At 53.6% G+C, this 19,533-nt stretch overlaps 1 protein-coding gene across 7 annotated transcripts in view; it reads left to right on the forward strand.

The window, feature by feature from the left end:
• Positions 1–19,533, forward strand: part of PDE9A (phosphodiesterase 9A) — a 125,213-nt gene that overhangs the window by 96,229 nt on the left and 9,451 nt on the right. For all 7 annotated transcript variants that reach the window (XM_003823868.5, XM_003823869.5, XM_063601401.1 and 4 more), the window contains 7 exons: positions 4,252–4,333; positions 7,115–7,189; positions 11,974–12,060; positions 13,299–13,403; positions 13,795–13,877; positions 15,056–15,212; positions 18,362–18,475. In XM_003823868.5, coding sequence (XP_003823916.2) covers positions 4,252–4,333; positions 7,115–7,189; positions 11,974–12,060; positions 13,299–13,403; positions 13,795–13,877; positions 15,056–15,212; positions 18,362–18,475 — 703 coding nt within the window. The remainder of the gene's footprint in view (positions 1–4,251; positions 4,334–7,114; positions 7,190–11,973; positions 12,061–13,298; positions 13,404–13,794; positions 13,878–15,055; positions 15,213–18,361; positions 18,476–19,533) is intronic.

The following is a 19,533-nucleotide window of genomic DNA, read 5'->3' on the forward strand; positions in this document are numbered from 1 at the left end:
GACTTCCTGGTGCCCCGTCGGCTTCTGGAGGCGACGTTCTCGGCTGACAGCTCTGGCAGCCTCCCCTGTAGGTGAGAGACAGGTAAATGGGACTCTTGCTTCCAAAACGGAACAGGGTAAAAATTCTCAAGCGTTGTCGACACATTGAGAAAAAACAAATCCAGCCTCCTGGGCTCTGGTCTCATCCCCAGCCGCGTCATGTGCCCCAGGCCGTCGTTGCCACACATGAAACCCCTTCCTGTTTTTCTATGTAGAAAGGAACTCAGAATAGAGACACTGAGCTATTCGTGTTGTCCCTTTTGTCTTTGTCAACAGCAGAGTTACATCTTACTCATGAGAGCCCTGTAGCAATGTGGGGACCCTGGGACCACTCTCAGTTAAGCTGGAACTTCCCTGGATGACTGGGGAGAGGAGCTGCAAAAGGCAGGGTGGGGGTGGGTGGCCTTCCCGAGATGGCAGCCCAGCCAGAGGCCAGCGTTCTTGCCTCTGGGAAGAGAATAAAGGCCCCAGACAGGGTGGAGCTAGCTCAGCCCCGTGCCACACAAATGGCCAGTGTGAGCCTGAAATGTGGAGCTACATTCAGCCCACATAGCACACCCTGGTGGGGCCTCGGAGCCAGGGGTATGGATCCACCAGAAGCTGCCCCTTGGGAACAGCAGTGGCATCGGGGTCCGGCACACAACACCCGGGAGCAGGTGGCCGTCCCCTGACACTCACGGGCTAGGTTTCTCCTGCTTTTCCCTCAAAGAGGACAGAGGTCCAACTGCCAGCTTACATTTAGGGCAGGGGCAGGGGCAGGTCTACCCTAGGGGCCACGGCCACTCTGGCCCCCAGCACTGTGCCAGGCAGAGAGCAGAGCATGGAATGTGGGGTTCACCCAGAGCTGGGGAGTCTGCAGGAGCCTGGGGTGGCAACTGAGGGCTCAGCATTCATCCCAAACAAATGGCCTAGCCCACTGGCCTAAGCCCCAGAGAAGGGGGATGGGGACCCCAGGAAATGAAAGCAAAAATAAGCTCCAAATAGGATGAAAAGAAAGAGCTCCATGCCAGCTGCTCTGTTTGCTGAAGACGCTGGTTCCCGTGGCAACGGAGCGCAGAGAGAGGGGCTGCCTGGCCAGGCAGGGTCAGCGGGCCCCAGCAGACCCTCCTCTGCTCCCAGCTCTGGTATCTGCAAGGAAACAGCGGGATTCGAGCAGTCAAACTGTCTTGCTCGGTGAAGATTTCCATAACCCTCCTGGGGAATGTAGGAGACTTACAGAGACAGCACGTGTGCGAATGTTTACACAAAAGAGGTTAAAAGCGCGAAGAAATCATCATGCCATCTATTTTTTTAACTGCTCAGAAAACGTTCGTTACTTCTCAGAAATGTGTAAATGGAATTTCTCGTTTAATGGATGACAATGGAAATCATTTGATTGGTGCATTTTGTTGGTTGGTTTTGTTAATACTTTGCTGAATCTGTTAGCGTTCCCCCTTACACATCAAACTGTGGTAGCAACTCTGATGGGCTTTGCAAGCATGAAACAGAGGGAAGGGCTACCAAATGGATCTCCGTGGAGCGGTGGTTATCACGGGGAAGAGACGGCAGCATGCCGAGAAAATAACACTGAAGCCTCTTTTTCCAGAAAGGAAATAGATTGATTATTCTAGTTTTGAAAATAGCACAGGCTCATTGGAAAACCTCCAAACTACACTGATGGGAGCTGAAGGGTGCGCACCGATCATGACAACAGCCGGCAATGTCCCCCCAGTTTAAACCTGGACACGAGGCCTTCTAGATGTTTTTCTGTGCACAGATACCTTGTTTTGAAAAACAACTAAAACATGCTGTTGTGTAGTCTTTTTTTTTACTAGTGGCATTGTGAGCAATAAATAGATTAAATTTTAACCAGCGTACAGCTCATAGATTTTCCCAGAAGGCCACAATCAAGCACTCTTTTTAAACCTACCGAATGTGCTCTTTCTTCCTCGTAGCGTGGCATTTTTTGGCATTTGCTTTCAGTACATACTGTGCATAGCATTCTTATTTTCCCTTTTCCTGTCAAGTTTCTTCACTTGGCATAATATCCGTGATGATCCTCCTAATGGCATAATAGTCCATCATGCAGAGGCACTGTGCTGGTTTAAACCGCTTCCCATCTTGGGACATTCAGGTGGCTTCTAGTCGGTTTTGTGTTTTTGTTACAGCAGATCACACCACGGTGAATATCTGTGCATAGAGCTGTTTGTTCCTGTTTGATTCTTGGCTTAAGATAAATTCCCCAGGATAGCTATGTGGGCTTAAAGGATACGAATTTCTATATGGCTCTTACTGGGCAGTATTAACTTGCTCTCCCAGAAGAAGGGGCTTTATTTACAAATCGCAGGAGCTTCTGCCGCATTTAGCTCCCTGAGTGCCCCCATAGCCTGGTGAATGTCACACAAGCCAGGCGTGACCCCCACCCACCATCGTCCAAGTACACAGGGAGCCTGTTCACTTCTAAGCAAGTTCACACCCATAGGGTGTGAACCCAGATCGGCCCAGCCCCCTGGTGCACTCTGCTGCAGGGGCCCAAGAGCAGCCAGACCTCCTGGGGCAGCTGCTCCTCATTCAGCCTCTGGGGACCACCCTGAAGCCAGCACACTGCCCAACCGGAAGGTGGCTTTCCTCTGAAACATGCCTGGCTCACTTTGCCCTGCTCCTATGTGGGATACCTCGATACCAAGTGCTAAACAAAAACAGAGTCAGACAGAAAACTCATCTGCTAACATTACATGTAACAGGGAAAGTTGGAAACATTCTAAAAGTCCATCACTGGGGACTGGATTGCTAACGTGTGCTATGGCCACACCCTGGAGAAACTTGGAAAATGAAGCTAAGCTCTGTGGAGCAACTTGGGATGAGTTCATGATATGTTAGATGACAAAGCAGGTTGCAGCAGAGTGAATTTGGTGCAATTCCATCTTTGTTTAAAAGTACAAAGGGGCTGGGCGCAGTGGCTCACGCCTGTAATCCCAACACTTTGGAAGGCCGAGGCAGGTGGATCGCTTGAAGTCAGGAGTTCAAGACCAGCCTGGCCAACATGGCGAAACCCCGTCTCTACTAAAAGTACAAAAATTAGTCAGGTGTGGCAGCATGCACCTGTAATCCCAGCTACTCAGGAAGCTGAAGCACGAGAATTGCTTAAACCCAGGAGGCAGAGGTTGCGGTGAGCAAAGATTGCGCCACTGCACTCCAGCCTGGGCAACAGAGTGAGACTCTGTCTCAAAAATAAATAAATAAATAAAAATAAAAAAACAAAAGTACAAAGGGGCGGGGTGCAGTGACTCACACCTGTCATCCCAATACTTTGGGAGGCTGAGGCAGAAGGATCGTTTGAACCTAGGAGTTCAAGACCAGCCTGGGTAACATAGCAAGACCCTATCTCTACAAAAAATAAAAATTAAAATATTGTTAAAAGGTAAAAGCGGCCACCCATGTGTGTCCACACTTCAAAACATTCTGGAAAGATACACCAAACTATTAGCAGTGATTTCCAGAGTATGGGATTTAGGGAAATAAATGGGTAAAGTGAGGACTTCGGTTTTCATATTTTGGTGTTTTTTTTTTTACTTTACTCTTGTGTTGTTTAGATTTTTTAGAATGTTTTTGTTTTGAAAACATTAGAAAAAGGTTTTTTAGAAGCTTATCAAAAAGAGAAGATAGCCCTCAACATCTGACTTTTTTTTCTTTTTTTTTTGAGATGGAGTTTCGCTCTTGTTGCCCAGACTGGCCAGGCTGGCGTGCAGTGGCACAATCTCTGCTCACTGCAACCTCCGCCTCCTGGGTTCAAGCGATTCTCCTGCCTTAGCCTCCCAAGTAGCTGGGACTACAGGCACACGCCACCACGCCCAGCTAATTTTTGTATTATTATTATTTTTTTAATAGAGATGAGGTTTCACCATGTTGGCCAGGATGGTCTCGATCTCCTGACCTCATGATCATCCCGCCTCGACTTCCCAAAGTGCTGGGATTGCAGGCGTGAGCCACCACGCCCAGCCCCAACATCTGACTTTCTGTGTGTTTTCCAAGAGTCCAGTGTGAGGTCAGAGGTCAGGCAGGTCATCAGGGATTTTGCTTCGAGTGAGTTGCTGCTGCCCTGACTCCTCTCCCACAGCAAATAAGACCACACGGGGCTTGGGGGTTTGGGTCTGTCGCTTGCTTTTGCTGTGCTGAGGGCTTCACCAGACTGAAACAGCAGGACCACAGCTCATCTCTGCTCCCTCTCTCTAGGACCAACTGCCCCTGTAAGTACAGTTTTTTGGATAACCACAAGAAGTTGACTCCTCGACGCGATGTTCCCACTTACCCCAAGGTAAGATGAGATTCCGGCCCAGAAGAAGCTGCAGCTGTGTCCCCAGCCCCACGCCCAGCCCTGTGGCCCTGCGGCCAGACCCTGCTGTGTGTACGTTCACATCAACCGCCCCTCCCAGCCCTGGGCCGCGGATGGTGCGGGTTACTTTAAGGCGAAGTATTTTTTCTCTTTGACATTTGTTTAGCAAAAGTGATCCCAGACCATACCTTCCCCTGCAAGGACATAATAGCTCCGTGCTGCTGCCTGCCCGGCCCCGGGAGCTGACCTGGGTAGACAGTTTTTACACTCAAACGTTACTTGAAAGAACTTTAACGTTTAACTGAATTTTTAAAAATCCATTCCATTGGCCCTTGTCTCTGAGCAATTCTTAGTTGTCCTGGCAAGTTTTGCTCTTTTGCACAAAAGTGTTCTTAGTTCTAAGAGAAGCTGTGACGTTGGTGAAGTAGCAATGGCATTTTTGAAATAACGACAAAAGGAGGGTCTCGAGTTGCCGGTCACCCGCTCAACGCCTTCAGCTGGGAAGCAGGCAAAATCCCGGCCCACCTGCTTTTTTTTTTTTTTTTTTTTTTTGAGACAGAGTTTTGCTCTTGTTGCCCAGGCTGGAGTGCAGTGGCACAATCTTGGCTCACTGCAACCTCTGCCTCCTGGGTTCAAGCAATTCTCCTACCTCAGCCTCCCAAGTAGCTGGGATTACAGGTGCCCATCACCATGCCCAGTTAATGTTTTTGTATTTTTTTAGTAGAGACAGGGTTTCACCATGTTGGCCAGGCTGGTCTTGAACTTGTGACCTCAGGTGATCCGCCTGCCTCGGCCTCCCAAAGTGCTGAGCCACCGCACCCGGCCCGGCCCACCTGATTTGTAATGTGCTCTCATGCTAAGATTCAGGGGGCACAGCTTCCAGAGACAGCAGAGGCCTGGGCTGCACACAGGTGGGCTCTGCCAATGCCTGCGGTTCAAGTGATGGCAGAGCCTTCCACAGCCTCCATGTAGGCCACTGGTGTCCATTAGTGATTCTATCCACGCAGTTCCAAACAATGTCCCTGGGGGGATTTGGGGGGTTTTTGTTCTTTTCTTTTGATACTGAGTCTCACTCTGTCACCCAGGCTGGAGTGCAATGGCACGATCTCAGCTCACTGCAACCTCTGCCTCTTGGGTTCAAGTGAGTCTCCTGCCTCAGCCTCCTGAGTAGGTGGGATTACAGGCACCCACTGCCATGCCCGGCTAATTACTGTATTTGTAGTAGAGACCGTGTTTCACCATGTTGGCCAGGTTGGTCTTGAACTCCTGACCTCAGGTGATCCACCCACCTCAGCCTCCCAAAGTGCTGGGATTACAGGCATAAGCCAGCCCAGCCTCATCTGAGATTTTTGAATGGAGACTAGTGCCTTTTTCCATTGGAAAATATGCCCTGCGCTTCTCAGGATCCTGTCCCAGGGAGCCATGAAGCACAGCCTAGATCCAAAATAAAAGGTGTCAGCCCTCCAGATCCGTCCCCTTACAAAAAACAGAAAAACAAGTATCCATTAAGACCTAGGAGAAGACAGTGTGCAATACCAAAGCAGTGTTCTTGTCTTCTGTATAAAACCACAGCCTTCTGTCCTTGTGACAGCTTAACCTAAAGCCTGATGTCCTCAGAAGCAACCCAGGGGCACTGGCCCCATCAGCAGGCCTGCTCTTCTAGCTCTCGGCAGAAACCAGGAATGGGTTCCAGACAGGAGCATCTCAGAATAACTTCTTAGGTGGTATCTGAATTTATGCCAAGTGAATTTTACCCCCGCACTTCACTTTATTGCCCTTTTTTTTATTATTATTTTTGAGATGGAGTCTCGCTCTGTCGCCCAGGCTGGTGTGCAGTGGCACGATCTTGGCTCACTGCAACCTCCACCTCCTGGGTTCAAGCAATTCTCCCGCCTCAGGCTCCCAAGTAGCTGGGATTACAGGCACCTGCCATCATGCCTGGCTAATTTTTGTATTTTTGTAGAGTCGGGATTCTACCATGTTTGCCAGGTTGGTCTTGAACTCCTGACCTCAGGTGATCCGCTCGCCTCGGCTTCCCAAAGCACTGGGATTACAAGCATGAGCCACCATGCCCAGCTATTGTCCATTTTATCATCGGGCTTGTTGAGGTCTAATTTACATGCAGTAAAGTTATTTAGGCTTGGAGTACAGTGAATTTTGACAAACTTGTTTAGTCCTGTGACCTCCACCACAAGCGAGATATGGAACATTTCTGTCACCCCAAACCCTCCCCTCTGCTCCCTCACCCTGCCTCTGGCATCCACCGATGGGATTTCCAGCCGTAGCATTGGCCCTTTCCAGAAGTATGTGGCCTGTGAGTCTGACGCAGGTGCCTTAGAAAGAGAACGGGAGAAGCTGGGTGCGGTGGCTCACACCTGTAATCCCAACACGTGGGGAGGCCAAGGCGGGTGGATCACCTGAGGTCAGGAGTTCGAGACCAGCCTGGCCAACATCGTGAACTCCCCATCTCTACTAAAATTACAAAAATTAGCCAGGCATGGTGGCGGGCGCCTGCAGCCCCAGCTACTCAGGAGGCTGAGGCACGAGAATCACTTGAACCCAGGAGGCAGAGGTTGCCGTGAGCCAAGATCGCACCACTGCACTCCAGCCTGGGCAACAGAGTGAGACTCTATCTCAAAAAAAAAAAAGAAAGAAAGAAAGAAAAAGAAAGAGAACGGGAGAAAGAGGAGAAACATCTCAGCACGCACATCACTGTCACAGGCCCACGGCGCCTGGTTAACACGGAACTCCTGTCCTTTCTAGTACCTGCTCTCTCCAGAGACCATCGAGGCCCTGCGGAAGCCGACCTTTGACGTCTGGCTTTGGGAGCCCAATGAGGTAAGTGCGGGGCTTGCAGGCACCACGTCCCGGGGGGAGGCAGCTCAGGATCATGGACCCCAGTGGGACCACCCCCATCGCTCTTCCTCCTTCTTGCTTTCTCCTCTTCTTTTTAAAGACTGAAAAGAAAAAAAAAAACTTGTTTTGCCAGGTTTTAGTTGAAACTAACTAACACTTTATAGCAGGGCCCAGGAGACTTCACAGCAAGGGGATTCTGTGAGTGGGGGAGACGGCTGTCAGGGGCAGGGAGGCTCCACCCAGGGCTCCTGATGGCGCTGGGCCCCCCGAGCCATCTGCTCACCCTGCAGACCCTTATGCACGCCGGTGGCAGCCCCGTGCTGCAGAACGCCCCTGCCAGGAGCAAATCTCTCCTCAAGGAAGGGGCTGCGGTCAGAGTGCTCTGCTCTGAGAGCAGTGTCTGCAAAGGCAAGGCACAGGCAGCCGGCTGCCCCAGATAAGTGGACATGTGGGATTCCGGGAACTGTGTCACCTTCTGCAGCAAGGCTTGAGGCCAGGAATTCCACACTAGCCTGAGTGATATGGTTTGGCTGTGTCCCCACCCAAATCTCACCCTGAATTGTCATAATCCCCACGTGTCGAGGGCGGGGCCAGGTGGAGATCTTGAATCATGGGGGCAGTTTTCCCCATACTGTTCTCGTGATAGTGAGTAAGTCTCACGAGATCTGATGGTTTTTAAATGGGGGATTCTCTTTTGCCTGCCGCCATATAAGTGACTTTCTCCTTCTCTGCCGTTCGCCGTGATTGTGAGGCCTCCGCAGCCATGTGGAACTGTGAGTCCCTTAAGACTCTTTTTCTTTATAAGTTACCCAGTCTCAGGTATGTCTTTATTAACAGTGTGAGAACAGACTAATACGCGGGGCAACATAGCAAGACCTCGTCGCTACAAAAAAAAAAAAAAGTGTTAAAATTCCTATTTGCTGAAAAATACAAGAATGGGGAATTTTTGGTTTCATCTCATTGGCTAATAGACCCCCTCTTTTCACACCCCAAAAAATGAAAAAGTTCCCTCATTGCAGACCTCGGCCTCAGCTGTTTTCAACCCACCAAAATCTAAGGACGTTTTCCTGCTTGTCAGCAACACAGAAAATGCACAAGGCTCCTCAGCAAGCTCACCTGTGCTCTTTGACAAGCTCGGCCGCAGCGATGTCTCTGCAAAGGGCAGAAAGTGGGATCTTGCCTCTTGGCACCCCTGAGGCCAGGTTGCTGACACCTGGGGCACTGCCCTCTCCTAAGTGAACCTCTTTTCATGTGCATGGTCTCCCAGCAGGAGAAAAACTGCAGCACCAGCCAGAAAAGCAAAGCTCCAGCCTCCACTCCCCACCCCAGTTCACCCAAGAGCAGCAGGCGGCCAGTGCCAGGGGCTGCACTGCTGCAAACCTGCCCAAAACCTCCAGCCGCCACGTGGCAACTTGCTCCCCAGCTCTGAGAGTGCAGGACCGGGGCACAGAGACGACAGGAGAAGAGGCTTTAAATATGCAGCATGACTGTCTAGGTCAACGCACAAAAAGAAAGGGCCCCAGGTGTGGGAGATGCAAGGGGTGAGAGGGAAAGCTCAGAAGAGACGTGTTGGAGCTGCTGGCCTGCAGCAGCTCCCAGGGTCCCTGCACAGCTGCTGAGATTGGGCAGAGCAAGTCCACAGCAAGTAGACACCGCAGACAGAGCACACTGACTCCTGCTCCCAGCCTGTGGGCAACTGCCGCACCTCAGCATCATGTAGAAAAATCACCATCCCCAAAGTCATTTTGACCTCAGCCTGCTGGGAGGAAGAGCCAAGCCAGGGGCCACTGATGGCAAAGCGCCTGCGTGGAAACTGGCACTCGCTGTCTTTTCTGCCACCTTCTACCAGGGAACCCTTTGAGCACGGGCCACTGTGACTGGGGAGGTGGGGCTTGCCCCACGAAGCTGGGGGATCTGTGTCTCCATAATAGAAAGGCCACCTCTCTGTCCTCTGATCACAGAGTGGATTCACAGCTGCTCTCGGGGCTGGCAGGTGGGCAAGGCAGACAGCTCCCGGCAGCTGGACTCAGCCTCTGGGTGGCATCTCCCACGGCCCGTGGCTCCTGCCCAGCAGATCTCAAGGGCACTCCAGGAGACCGATGAGGGTTCCAGTGCTTCCAAGAAGTATCTAGCTGCCTGTGTGTGAGAATGCAGAGATGCCCAAGACAGGAGCCTTGGCCTCTGGCAGATCTAGGGATGCCAGGAATTTTGGAGTGTGAGTGGCAAAGAGAGACAACTAAAGGGACACACATGAAAACAGCCCACTCGGCCCCACAAAACTGTATCTGGCCGCCCATGAGGCAGCTGGCACTCAGAGAACGTCAGGGCACCTAAAAGTGATCACCTCCCTCCCTTCCAGCAGGGGCGCCCCCGCTTTTCTCCGAGTGGTTTGACCCAGTGTCCTGCCCATCACAAACCAGACAGAGGACGTGACTTCAGGCTGCTGTGTCCTCCCACGTGTTAGGGCCTCCGAGGGCCCAGGGCTGTGGCCCGTGAGCATGGCCTGCCTCTATCAAGTGCAGAGCTGGAAGGCTGCAGGAGCCTCCCCCGTCATCTCATGAGTCCCCCACTCACGACCGTGCAGCCCACTCAGACCAGGACCCGCCGCCACATGCGGGAACTGCTGGATCCCTCGTGCCCACCCGGGGCTGAGGACTGCACGTGCAGCCACAGATGCATCCGGCCCTCCTGCCCCACAGCCTCTATGAAGGCCACATAAGTGGCACCAAGTGTCTCTGTCTGCCGATCAGCATCCCCTCTTGACTTCACAGCAGACGCATCTGCCTTTCAGGACTGCCTTGAACGACATCTGGGCTGGTCAGGTGGAGAGCGAGGAGTTTCCAGGTTGCAGCCCCTATGGTCCTGAGGGCTGGCGTCCAGGATGGTGGGGGGGCCAGCAGCTCTGGGCAGCGAGGTCCCCGGCTGGGTGATCCTGGTGGCAGCTGACCAGTGACCTGGGAGCCCAGCCCTCCTGTCCTCACGTGGGGCCCCATCTCCAAAAGCCGGTGCAGTGCCCTGCACATTATCCAACCTACATCTGTACTGTCTCCCCAAGGAAAACAAGTGTGTGGTTCACGTGCTTTAAGGACGTTTCCCAGGTGACATTCCAAGCTCCCATCTGTGGCCGCATGTGGGGGAGTTTCCAGTTTTCCAGATGGATTTCCTGCGATGCCGGAGAACCCTCCGCCTCCTTCAGAGCCATCTCATCAATGCAGTGATCGCAAGCTTCGATTTACAAAAACTCGCCTCCCTTGCAGCATTTCCAGGTTTCACACACGGCGTAACAAGTAAAAATGGATTTTTGGGCAGCACGCCTGTCCTAGTTTGCTGAGGCTGCCATAACAGAGTACCAGAGACTGGGGTGGCGTCAGCAGCAGAAGTTGATTCCTCAGTTCTGGAGCTGGAAGTCCAGGATCAAGGTGCTGCCAGGTTCGGCTTCTCCGGAGGCCTCGGTCCCTGGTGTGGGACCTTCTTGCTGGGACCTCGGTCCCTGGTGTGGGACCTTCTTGCTGGGTCCTCATGTGGCCTGTTCTCTCGGCACATGCATCCCAGGTGCTCTTCCTCCTCTAATGAAGACACTAGTCCCATGGGACCAAGGCCTCACCCTGACTAGATGGAAACTTCATTACCTCCGTAAAGGCCCCGTCTCCAAATAGCCCACTGGGGTCGGGGCTTTACCATGTTGACCTGGGGAAGGGGGCAGTTCAGTTCGTAACATGCCCTTTTGGGAAGAGAAAGTCAGGCAATGAGCAGACACAGGCAGGAAGCCACGCCGGGCTCCAGCAGGGATGGCCCAGTGCCCTGCACAGGCAGCAGGCAGCTGGGCTGGAGGTGGGCCCTGGGTGGAGGACACCTACCAGGTGTGTCTAAACTGCCCCTTTCCTACACATCTTACTTCGCACTGGGCTCGCCACCCAAGACCTGCTTTTTCCAGAAAGCAAAGCCTACTTTGGTCAAACTCTCGTTTTTAAAAATCACTTCATCTTTTCCTCCCTAACTTAATTAGCTCCAAAGCACTGAGCTGTATTGAAATAGATCACCACAATGACAATCCTCTTTGGGACTGAAAACAAAATCTATTTCAACTTGAACAGGGATATTGATAGAAGACAGGGCTCCATGAAAAAGGGTTAGGAGGAGCCGCTTGCTGGGGCAGGGGCCGCATCTGGGCACTGCAGTTAAGACGTTAAAGTGTCTTCGGTCCCAGTGGGGCCCCAGATGAACACAGTTCAGCGTTTCTGGATGTAAATTGTCAAAGCTCCTTCGATCCCCAGCCTCGGGCAAGGAAAGGGCCTTTCTCTCCGTGATGCCACCTGTGCTCAGGTGTGCACTGGATGGAACTGTGTCCTAGAACCCTCAGCTGTGATATTGATCCGCTGAGATTGTTTTTCATCTGTAGAAATCAATAAATTCCTTTTTGGTGCAGTGTTTTGTGAACGGGTGCACTCTCTCACCCAGTCGCTGTCCTAAGAATTCTCCTTGACTTCGGAACTGGCCCTCCACACCCCAGGATCCACCTGCCAGGAGACCCCCAGTGTGCTCTCAAACCCCCACCCATCTGAGTGGCCTGGAAAGGCTGGTCTGAAGACCTCTCTTCCCATGTCTGCCGACCAGGCTTTGCTCTCCAGGGACTTTCTGGGAGGGGGAGAACCCACCTCCTGCCAACGGCCCTGCTGGCACTCCGAGGACGGCAGAGGGAAGGAAGCCAGGGGCTGGGGAGCCGGCCACACAAGTGCCCAGTGCCTATCCTTCTCCTGTGCCCACAGATGCTGAGCTGCCTGGAGCACATGTACCACGACCTCGGGCTGGTCAGGGACTTCAGCATCAACCCTGTCACCCTCAGGAGGTGGCTGGTGAGTGCCAAACCCGCCTTCGGTTCTTCCTGGGCACGTGGTTTCATCCAGTTCCACAGGAATGGAGGGAATGGATCACCAGGGCACCTTCCGGATGGCACTGCGCTCCCCGTGAGCAGAGGTGACATTTCCCCGGGAGTTCTGTGAGGACACTCAGCCTGTCTCTGTTCCTCCTTCCACCAAAACCTTCTTTACGCCCGAGCTACTCCTGCTCTGATAAGCAAGGAAACAGTGAGACTCTGCCATCATCAAGCAAAGCAGCATGTCCTAAAGCAGTGGTGTGTGGGAGCGTGTGTGTGTGGGGGGGGAGCGTGTGTGGGAGCGTGTGTGTGTGTGAGAGTGAGTATGGGGGTGTGGATGTGAGTGTGTGAGTGTGGGGTGTGGATGTGAGCATGGGGGTGTCTGCATGTGTTTGTGAGTGGGTGTGTGGATGTAAATGTGTGGGAGCATGTGTGTGTGAGTGTGGGGTGTGGGTGTGAGCATGGGGGTATCTGAGTTTACGGGTGTGTGTGTGTGAATGTGGTGGGAGTGTGTGGGGTGGGAGTAGGAGTGTGGAGGTGTGTCTCTGTGTGTCAGTGTGGGTGTGTACATGTGTATATCTGGATGTGGGGTGTGTGTGTGTGGGTGTGTGTGAGGGTGTGTGTGCATGTGTGTATCTGTGGATGTGAGATGTGTGTGTGCATGTGTGTATCTGGATGTGGGGGTGTGTGAGGGTGGATGTGTGCATGTGTGTGTGTGGATGTGGGGTGTGTGTGTGGTGTGTGAGTGGGTGTGTGCATGTGGGTGTCTGCCTGTGTTAATATGTTTGGCAGCAGGTTTTTTTAATGAAATATTGCTCAGAACCAAATATTAAAAGCCTATTAAAGGTTTCATGGCGACTGGGGACCCAGAGCTCCCTCTTGGAGTCTCCCCTCCCCGCATCCCCTAACTTTATGCCCCACTGTGGCTCCTCAGACACCTCCGGGGAGACCCCAGTCCTTGACTGCAGGGTGAAACCCCTGGTGGGAGCTCTGTCCCCACACCTGCCCCGGGTGCCGTGGTGTGGCCCGCTGGACGTTCTCAGGGTCCCTGTGTCACCTCATTGGTACCTGTGGTAAACCTGGAACACTGTTGACCTCTGGTTGGGATGAGGGTTTGGCAGAGAATGTTCAAACCAGCGCACAGCCTTCTGGGTGGCTTTGGGAGGAGAGGTGGGCGGGCCCAGGCACAGGGTGACTGGGACCCCCTGCCTCCCGCAGTTCTGCGTCCACGACAACTACAGAAACAACCCCTTCCACAACTTCCGGCACTGCTTCTGCGTGGCCCAGATGATGTACAGCATGGTGTGGCTCTGCAGTCTCCAGGTGGGTCCTGCCCCCTGCACACCCAGACCCCTACTCTCGGGGGTCAGACGGAGGTCCCCTTCCGGGAGCGGCAGCCCCATCCCACCAAGAGAGCCACAGGCGTGGGGTCCCCAGCCGCTCCGCCCCTCCTAGGGAAGCACCCCCGCCCACCGTTGTCAGTCACCCCATGGGTGAGGCTGCTCCTAGGATTACAAGAGCGGGTGAGTCCCCGACCTGGTCACCCCCCCCCACCCCCACAGGCAGGCCGGTCCTCTCCCACCATGCCAGGAGATGCCAGATGGCTGCAGGGGCCTTTGTCCCCCGCTTACCACTCACCCAATTCCACCCCCCTCACCCCATCCCACCCTCCGAGTGAAGAGAGCAAACACCTACGCCCCGTTTTCCAATCCAGGAGAACTTCTCACAAATGGATATCCTGATCCTAATGACAGCGGCCATCTGCCACGATCTGGACCATCCCGGCTACAACAACACGTATGTACAGGATTTTCTCTTTTTTTCCTTTTAAAAGGCACCCTGGCTACTGGAGGGAACCTGTCAGCCCAACCCTCAGAGCAGTTCCCAGATGGAGCTGTCAACGACGGCCTCCCAGCCCCCAACTCTGCCTCCACTGACACAGCTCCTGGCTTCTGGACTTTGCCCAGGGCCTTGGGTCTCCCCGGAGTAGGAACTTTCAGGATTATCAAACCCCAGGGGGGCTTTCCCACCCCTGTGCAGGCCTGGCTTCAGGCTCAGGTGCACGGCAGAGCCCTGGCCCCGCCGGCGCCTTCTCCACCCCAGGCAGGGAGCAACACCTGTCCGCATGCAGGGATGGGGGCTCCACATGCCCGTCTCAGGAGCTCGCCTCTCCCTGGGCAGGCTCCCAGCTGGCTTCCGCAGGGAAAGCACAGGCAGGAGCCAGAAGAGAGCAGAAGAGAGGGAGAAGAGGGACTGCAGAGGGACAGGAGGTGGGAGTGAGGTGTCCCTCGTGGGGCCAGGGATCAGAAGGACAGACCGTTGCTCAGCTCCTGCCTCCACAGGCACAGAGTTCTGCCCCATGTGGCAGACAAGGCCCAGGCCGTGGGCTTGGGTTTGTGTCCTCAGTGGCGCAGCAGCTCTCTCTGTTGAACTGTGTGTTTGTGTGGTGATGTCATCACATGCCTGAGAGCTCTGCTGCCGTGTGTCAGCGCCTAGTGGGTTCCGAGGTGTGGCTGTCGGCGCTCCTCCCGGGGCCATCACCGTGCACACCCATCTGTTCCCCTTTTGCTCATTTCACACTCACAGTGGCCGGCACAGCACAGGGCAGCAGAGGCCTTGACCACAGCATCCCAGTGAACCTCAGCCTCGTTCTGCCCACCTGCCTCTGGCACCTGGTGACGTTTGATAATTTCCCAAGAGGCCGTGATGCCTCAGGGCCTGTCCCAGGGAGCATGCTGCTTCCTCAGAGGTGTCTGTCTGGTGGGACTGCAGGAGCATGGGGACGTGCAGTTGCAGGGGCAGCTGAGCGGCAGGAGGGACCTCCTGGCCCGGCCAGGGCACAGGCGGCTCCCGCAGCCCCCACGGCACCTTCTCCCGACTCTACTTGCTCCACTTACATGGCTGGGTGTTGCTCCCCCGTGCAGGTGCCTGGTGAGGGCGCCTGAGTCTCCCCTCACTCTCTCCTTGCCTCCCAGGTACCAGATCAATGCCCGCACAGAGCTGGCGGTCCGCTACAATGACATCTCACCGCTGGAGAACCACCACTGCGCCGTGGCCTTCCAGATCCTCGCCGAGCCTGAGTGCAACATCTTCTCCAACATCCCACCTGATGGGTTCAAGCAGATCCGACAGGTGTGTGGGGTGAGGGCTCTCCCACCGGAGTGGGGGCACATTCAGGGACAGAGCAGCCCCCACTCTCCACTGGCTGGAGGCTCCCAGAAGTTCCTGGCCACAGCAGTGCCCTGGGGACCCAAGGGAACCCCTCCCTCCTTCCTCACCTCCTCCAGGGCCCAGAGTGGAGCCCCAAAAAGAGGGTACCCTCGCCATGCGCACGTGTATCCCACTGACCTGCACTTCCCAGCCTGTATTTAATTCAGCCTTCACTGGCTCCCTTTGAGATAAATCTGTTGTCCCTCTTCCAGCCCAAGAAACTGAGGCTTAGCAAAGGTAGGAAGCCTGCCCAAGGAGGGGACAGGCCCTGGACAGACACATCTGCTGCATCCAACGTAGGAGAGCTGCCCCCTGCCCCATAACCCCAGCTGCTGTCACCTGCCACCCACAGCCCAGTCAGCCCCCTTCCTTTTATTTATTTATTGTTCTTTTGAGGCAGAGTCTCGCTCTGTTGCCCAGGCTGGAGTGTAATGGCAGGATCTCGGCTCACTGCAACCTCCACCTCCTGGGTTCAAGCAATTCTCCTGCCTCAGCCTCCCAAATAGCTGGGATTACAGGCATGCGCCACCAAGCCGGCTAATTTTTGGTATTTTTAATAGAGACGGGGTTTCATCATGTTGGCCAGGCTGGTCTTGAACTCCAGACCTCAGGTGATCCACCTGCCTCGACCTCCCAAAGTGCTGGGATTACAGGTGTGAGCCACCACGCCCGGCCACCCCTTCCATTTTAGATAAGGGGGCTTTATGCCTCTCAGGGCGTGATGGGAGGAGAGTGAGAGGATATCTGCGTGAGAGGAAGATGACCCGGTCCACCTGCCCCAGACAAACACCTCCAGCTCACCGAAATAACGCCCCATTCCACACGGGAATTCCTCATCAAACCCTCGCTCTCTGACATTTGCAGGGGAGGGAAGCTCTCGGAGTAAACTCTGGGAGAAATGTGTTGGGTTGAATAGCAGCGTCCTTCAAACAAGGTCCACCTCCCGTGAATGTGATCTTATTTGGAAAAGGGTCTTTGCATTTGTACTTGTTAAGATTTCCAGATAAGATCAGTGTGGATTGTCTAAGGGGGCCGTAAATCCAAAGACTAGTGTCCTTGGACGAGACAGAGTAGAAAACAGCCCAGACACAGAGGAGAAGGCCGCATGAAGACGCAGTGATTGGAGATTTGAGTGACGCAGCCCCAAACCAAGGGACTTCGGGGCCCCCAGGAGCAGGAGGAGACAAGGAAGGACCCTCCCCTGGAGTCTTCTTTGAGAGCAGGGCCCTGCCCACACCTTGATCTTGGTTCTGGCTTCCAGAACTGTGAGAGAATGAGTTTGTTGTTTTAAGCTGCCTAGTTTGTGGTACTTTGTGTGGCGGCCCCAGGACACTCACCCAGGGCACCGTCTTCTGCGGTTCCACAAGGCAGACCTCAGCCATTCGAAGTCTAAGTGGCTTCCTTCCAGAGGCAGCAACAAAGACTGCCTGGACTTCAGCACTGGGAAGATACTCACCGCCCTCCTGGCGTGCTGCTGAGCCTCCCTTTATCAGAGAGCAGCAGCCTCTTCGACCATGGCTTTCCAATTTGTCTACGCTTCTAGGAAGTTCAAAGCCCAGTGTAAAAAACTGAAGTCAGTGAAGCATTTGGGGAAGCTCCGAGGAAGCAGCATGCTCCCTGGGACGGGGCCCTGAGGCATCACGGCCTCTTGCGAAATTGTCAAATGTCACCACGTGCCAGAGGCAGAGGTGGGCAGAACCAGGCTATGGTTCATTGGGATGCTGTGGTCAAGGCCTCTGCTGGCCTGTGCTGTGCCAGCCACTGTGAGTGTGAAATGAGCAGGAGAACAGATGGGTGTGCATGGTGATGGCCCCGGGAGGAGCGCCGACAGCCGCACCTCAGAACCCACTCGGCGCTGACATACGGCGGCAGCGCTCTCGGGCCTGTGATGACATCATTGCACAAACATACACAATTCAATAGACAATTTACAGTCATTATTGAATCACCGGTTCCCAGTACAGTTATCTACCCTTTATCTATAGGCTCTCTGGCCTCTCCTCCATGTTTGTGCCCCTCCCCACCCTGCAAGCAGGTGCCCTGTGTGGCTACGATAAGCTGTGGCAAATCTTCGTCTGCAGTAGGTCAAGGAGCAACCGTGAAGAGAGAACGCTGCATCTGCCACTGCTACCCCAGTGGGGAGTTCCTCCAGGGACAGGACCTGGGGAATCAAAGCAAGTGAACGCCCCTTAGTGTAGGCCTTGTCCCACTGAGCCATGTCGGAAAGCATCCCGCAAGAGAAGGAGGCGGCACCTGATTGGAGGAGCAGCCGCTCTGCACAGGGGATTGTTCTTGTGCCCATCCACCGTGGGGACACACCAGCATTGGCCTGCTCCAAATGCTTCACTGACTGCAAAATATGACTCTCCTCTGGGGGTAAAATTAGTTGTCCCACTTTTTAAAAAATATATTTTGTCATGGAAGATTTCAGGAATAACTGAATAAATGCTTCACTAATAACACAATTAAATGTTTACAGGAAAATTGAATAGTTCAAGATACAAGTGATCCCCCCAAAAAATATATATATATACAGTTGAAATGACCTAGATTGATGGGTTTGGGTTTTGTATCTGATGCTTGTGGTTTTATTTTCTTGGAAGAGGAAAACATCATACCTGGCACAGAGACGTGTTCTGTAAATGCTTGTGGGGTGGGTGGGTGGGTGGGTGGGTGGATGGATGGATGGATGGATGAACAGATAGATAGGTGGATGGGTGGATGGACAAATGGATGGAAGGGTGGATGGATGGAAGGACAGATGGGTGGGTAGATGGATGGATGGGTGGATGGGTGGATGAATGGACAGATGGATAAATGGATGGAAGGGCAGATGGATGGGTGGATGGGTAGATGGATGGAGGATGAATGGGTGGATGGATGGATGAATGGATGGGTTTTCGGGTGGGCAGATGGATGTGTGGACAAATGGATGGGTGATGGATGCACATATGAATCGGAATGAGAGATACATGAAATAATGTGTGCAGGGGGCTCAGTACACAGTAGGCCTCCGCTGAATAATTGTTCAGACTATACCCGTGTTAACACGTTGTTCTCTCGCTATTTAGGGAATGATCACGTTAATCTTGGCCACTGACATGGCAAGACATGCAGAAATTATGGATTCTTTCAAAGAGAAAATGGAGAATTTTGACTACAGCAACGAGGAGCACATGACCCTGGTGAGTGGCTTATTCTGCCTGGGTGGGCAGCCAGGCGGTGGGCTGGTGGAGCAGGTCATCCATCCAGCTCACACTGGAAGCCAAGAAGCTGAAATTATTAGTCTTCTTGGAACAAGGTGTCTATAAATCTGGTTTTCAAGGTCATGACTCTTACTAGGAAAGTCCGGGCAGGGCCTCCCTCCTGATGGGGCCTCCTTCATGGTCAGAGGCAGCATTCTCCCATTCCTCCATCTCTTTTGGATTTGAAGGAGATAAGTGGGTGAAGGCCGTGCATCTCGCTCTGCTTTCCAGAGAATAAAACCAGCTCTCCCATGAAGGCACAGCCCCAGCATGGCACTCTGAAAGCCCACCTATGTGGGGGCAACTCCAACACAGCTCCCGCTCCCCAGGCCAGCATCCCCCACCAGGCCCACACCATAGCCCAGCACCCCTCCATAACCAGGACAAGGTGGCCAGAGAAGGGGTAGGGGGCCTTCCCCATGAGAAGGTGCACTTAGGTTGCCCAGCATCTGCCTTTTGGAAAGGACAGGCACTGGGCACACCAAGGCACACAAGGACCAGAGCATGACTCATGCCTGGAATCCAGCACTTTGGGAGGCCACGGCAGGAGGATTGCTTGAGTCCAGAAGTTTGAGACCAGTCTGAGCAATATTAGCAAGACTCCATCTCCACAAAAAAAGAAAGAAAAATAAAAAAATCAGTGCATATCTGTGGTCCCAACTGCTTGGGAGGCGGAGGTGGGAGGATCGCTGGAGCCCAGGTCCAGGCTGCAGTGAGCCATGGTCGTTCCACTGCACTCCAGCCTGGGCAACAGAGCAAGGGTCTGTCTCAGAAAACAGAGAGAGAGAGAGGTGCATGAGAACTGCCCTCCCGGCCTTCAGAGAGAAAGCTGGTTTTGTGGAGCCTTGTCTAAACATCAGGTGCACCCCTGGCATTCTTACTCTGAAATTTGATTATCTGTTTAAAATCAATAGCATCACTTTCCACCTCCAGAGACGTTGAAAGATAGGGAACTCTCGGCTCAGGCTGACCTTCTAACCATCCAGTCCCAGTAGGTA

The sequence above is a fragment of the Pan paniscus genome, chromosome 22 (genome assembly GCF_029289425.2).
Source record: "Pan paniscus chromosome 22, NHGRI_mPanPan1-v2.0_pri, whole genome shotgun sequence".
Classification (NCBI taxonomy): domain Eukaryota; kingdom Metazoa; phylum Chordata; class Mammalia; order Primates; family Hominidae; genus Pan; species Pan paniscus.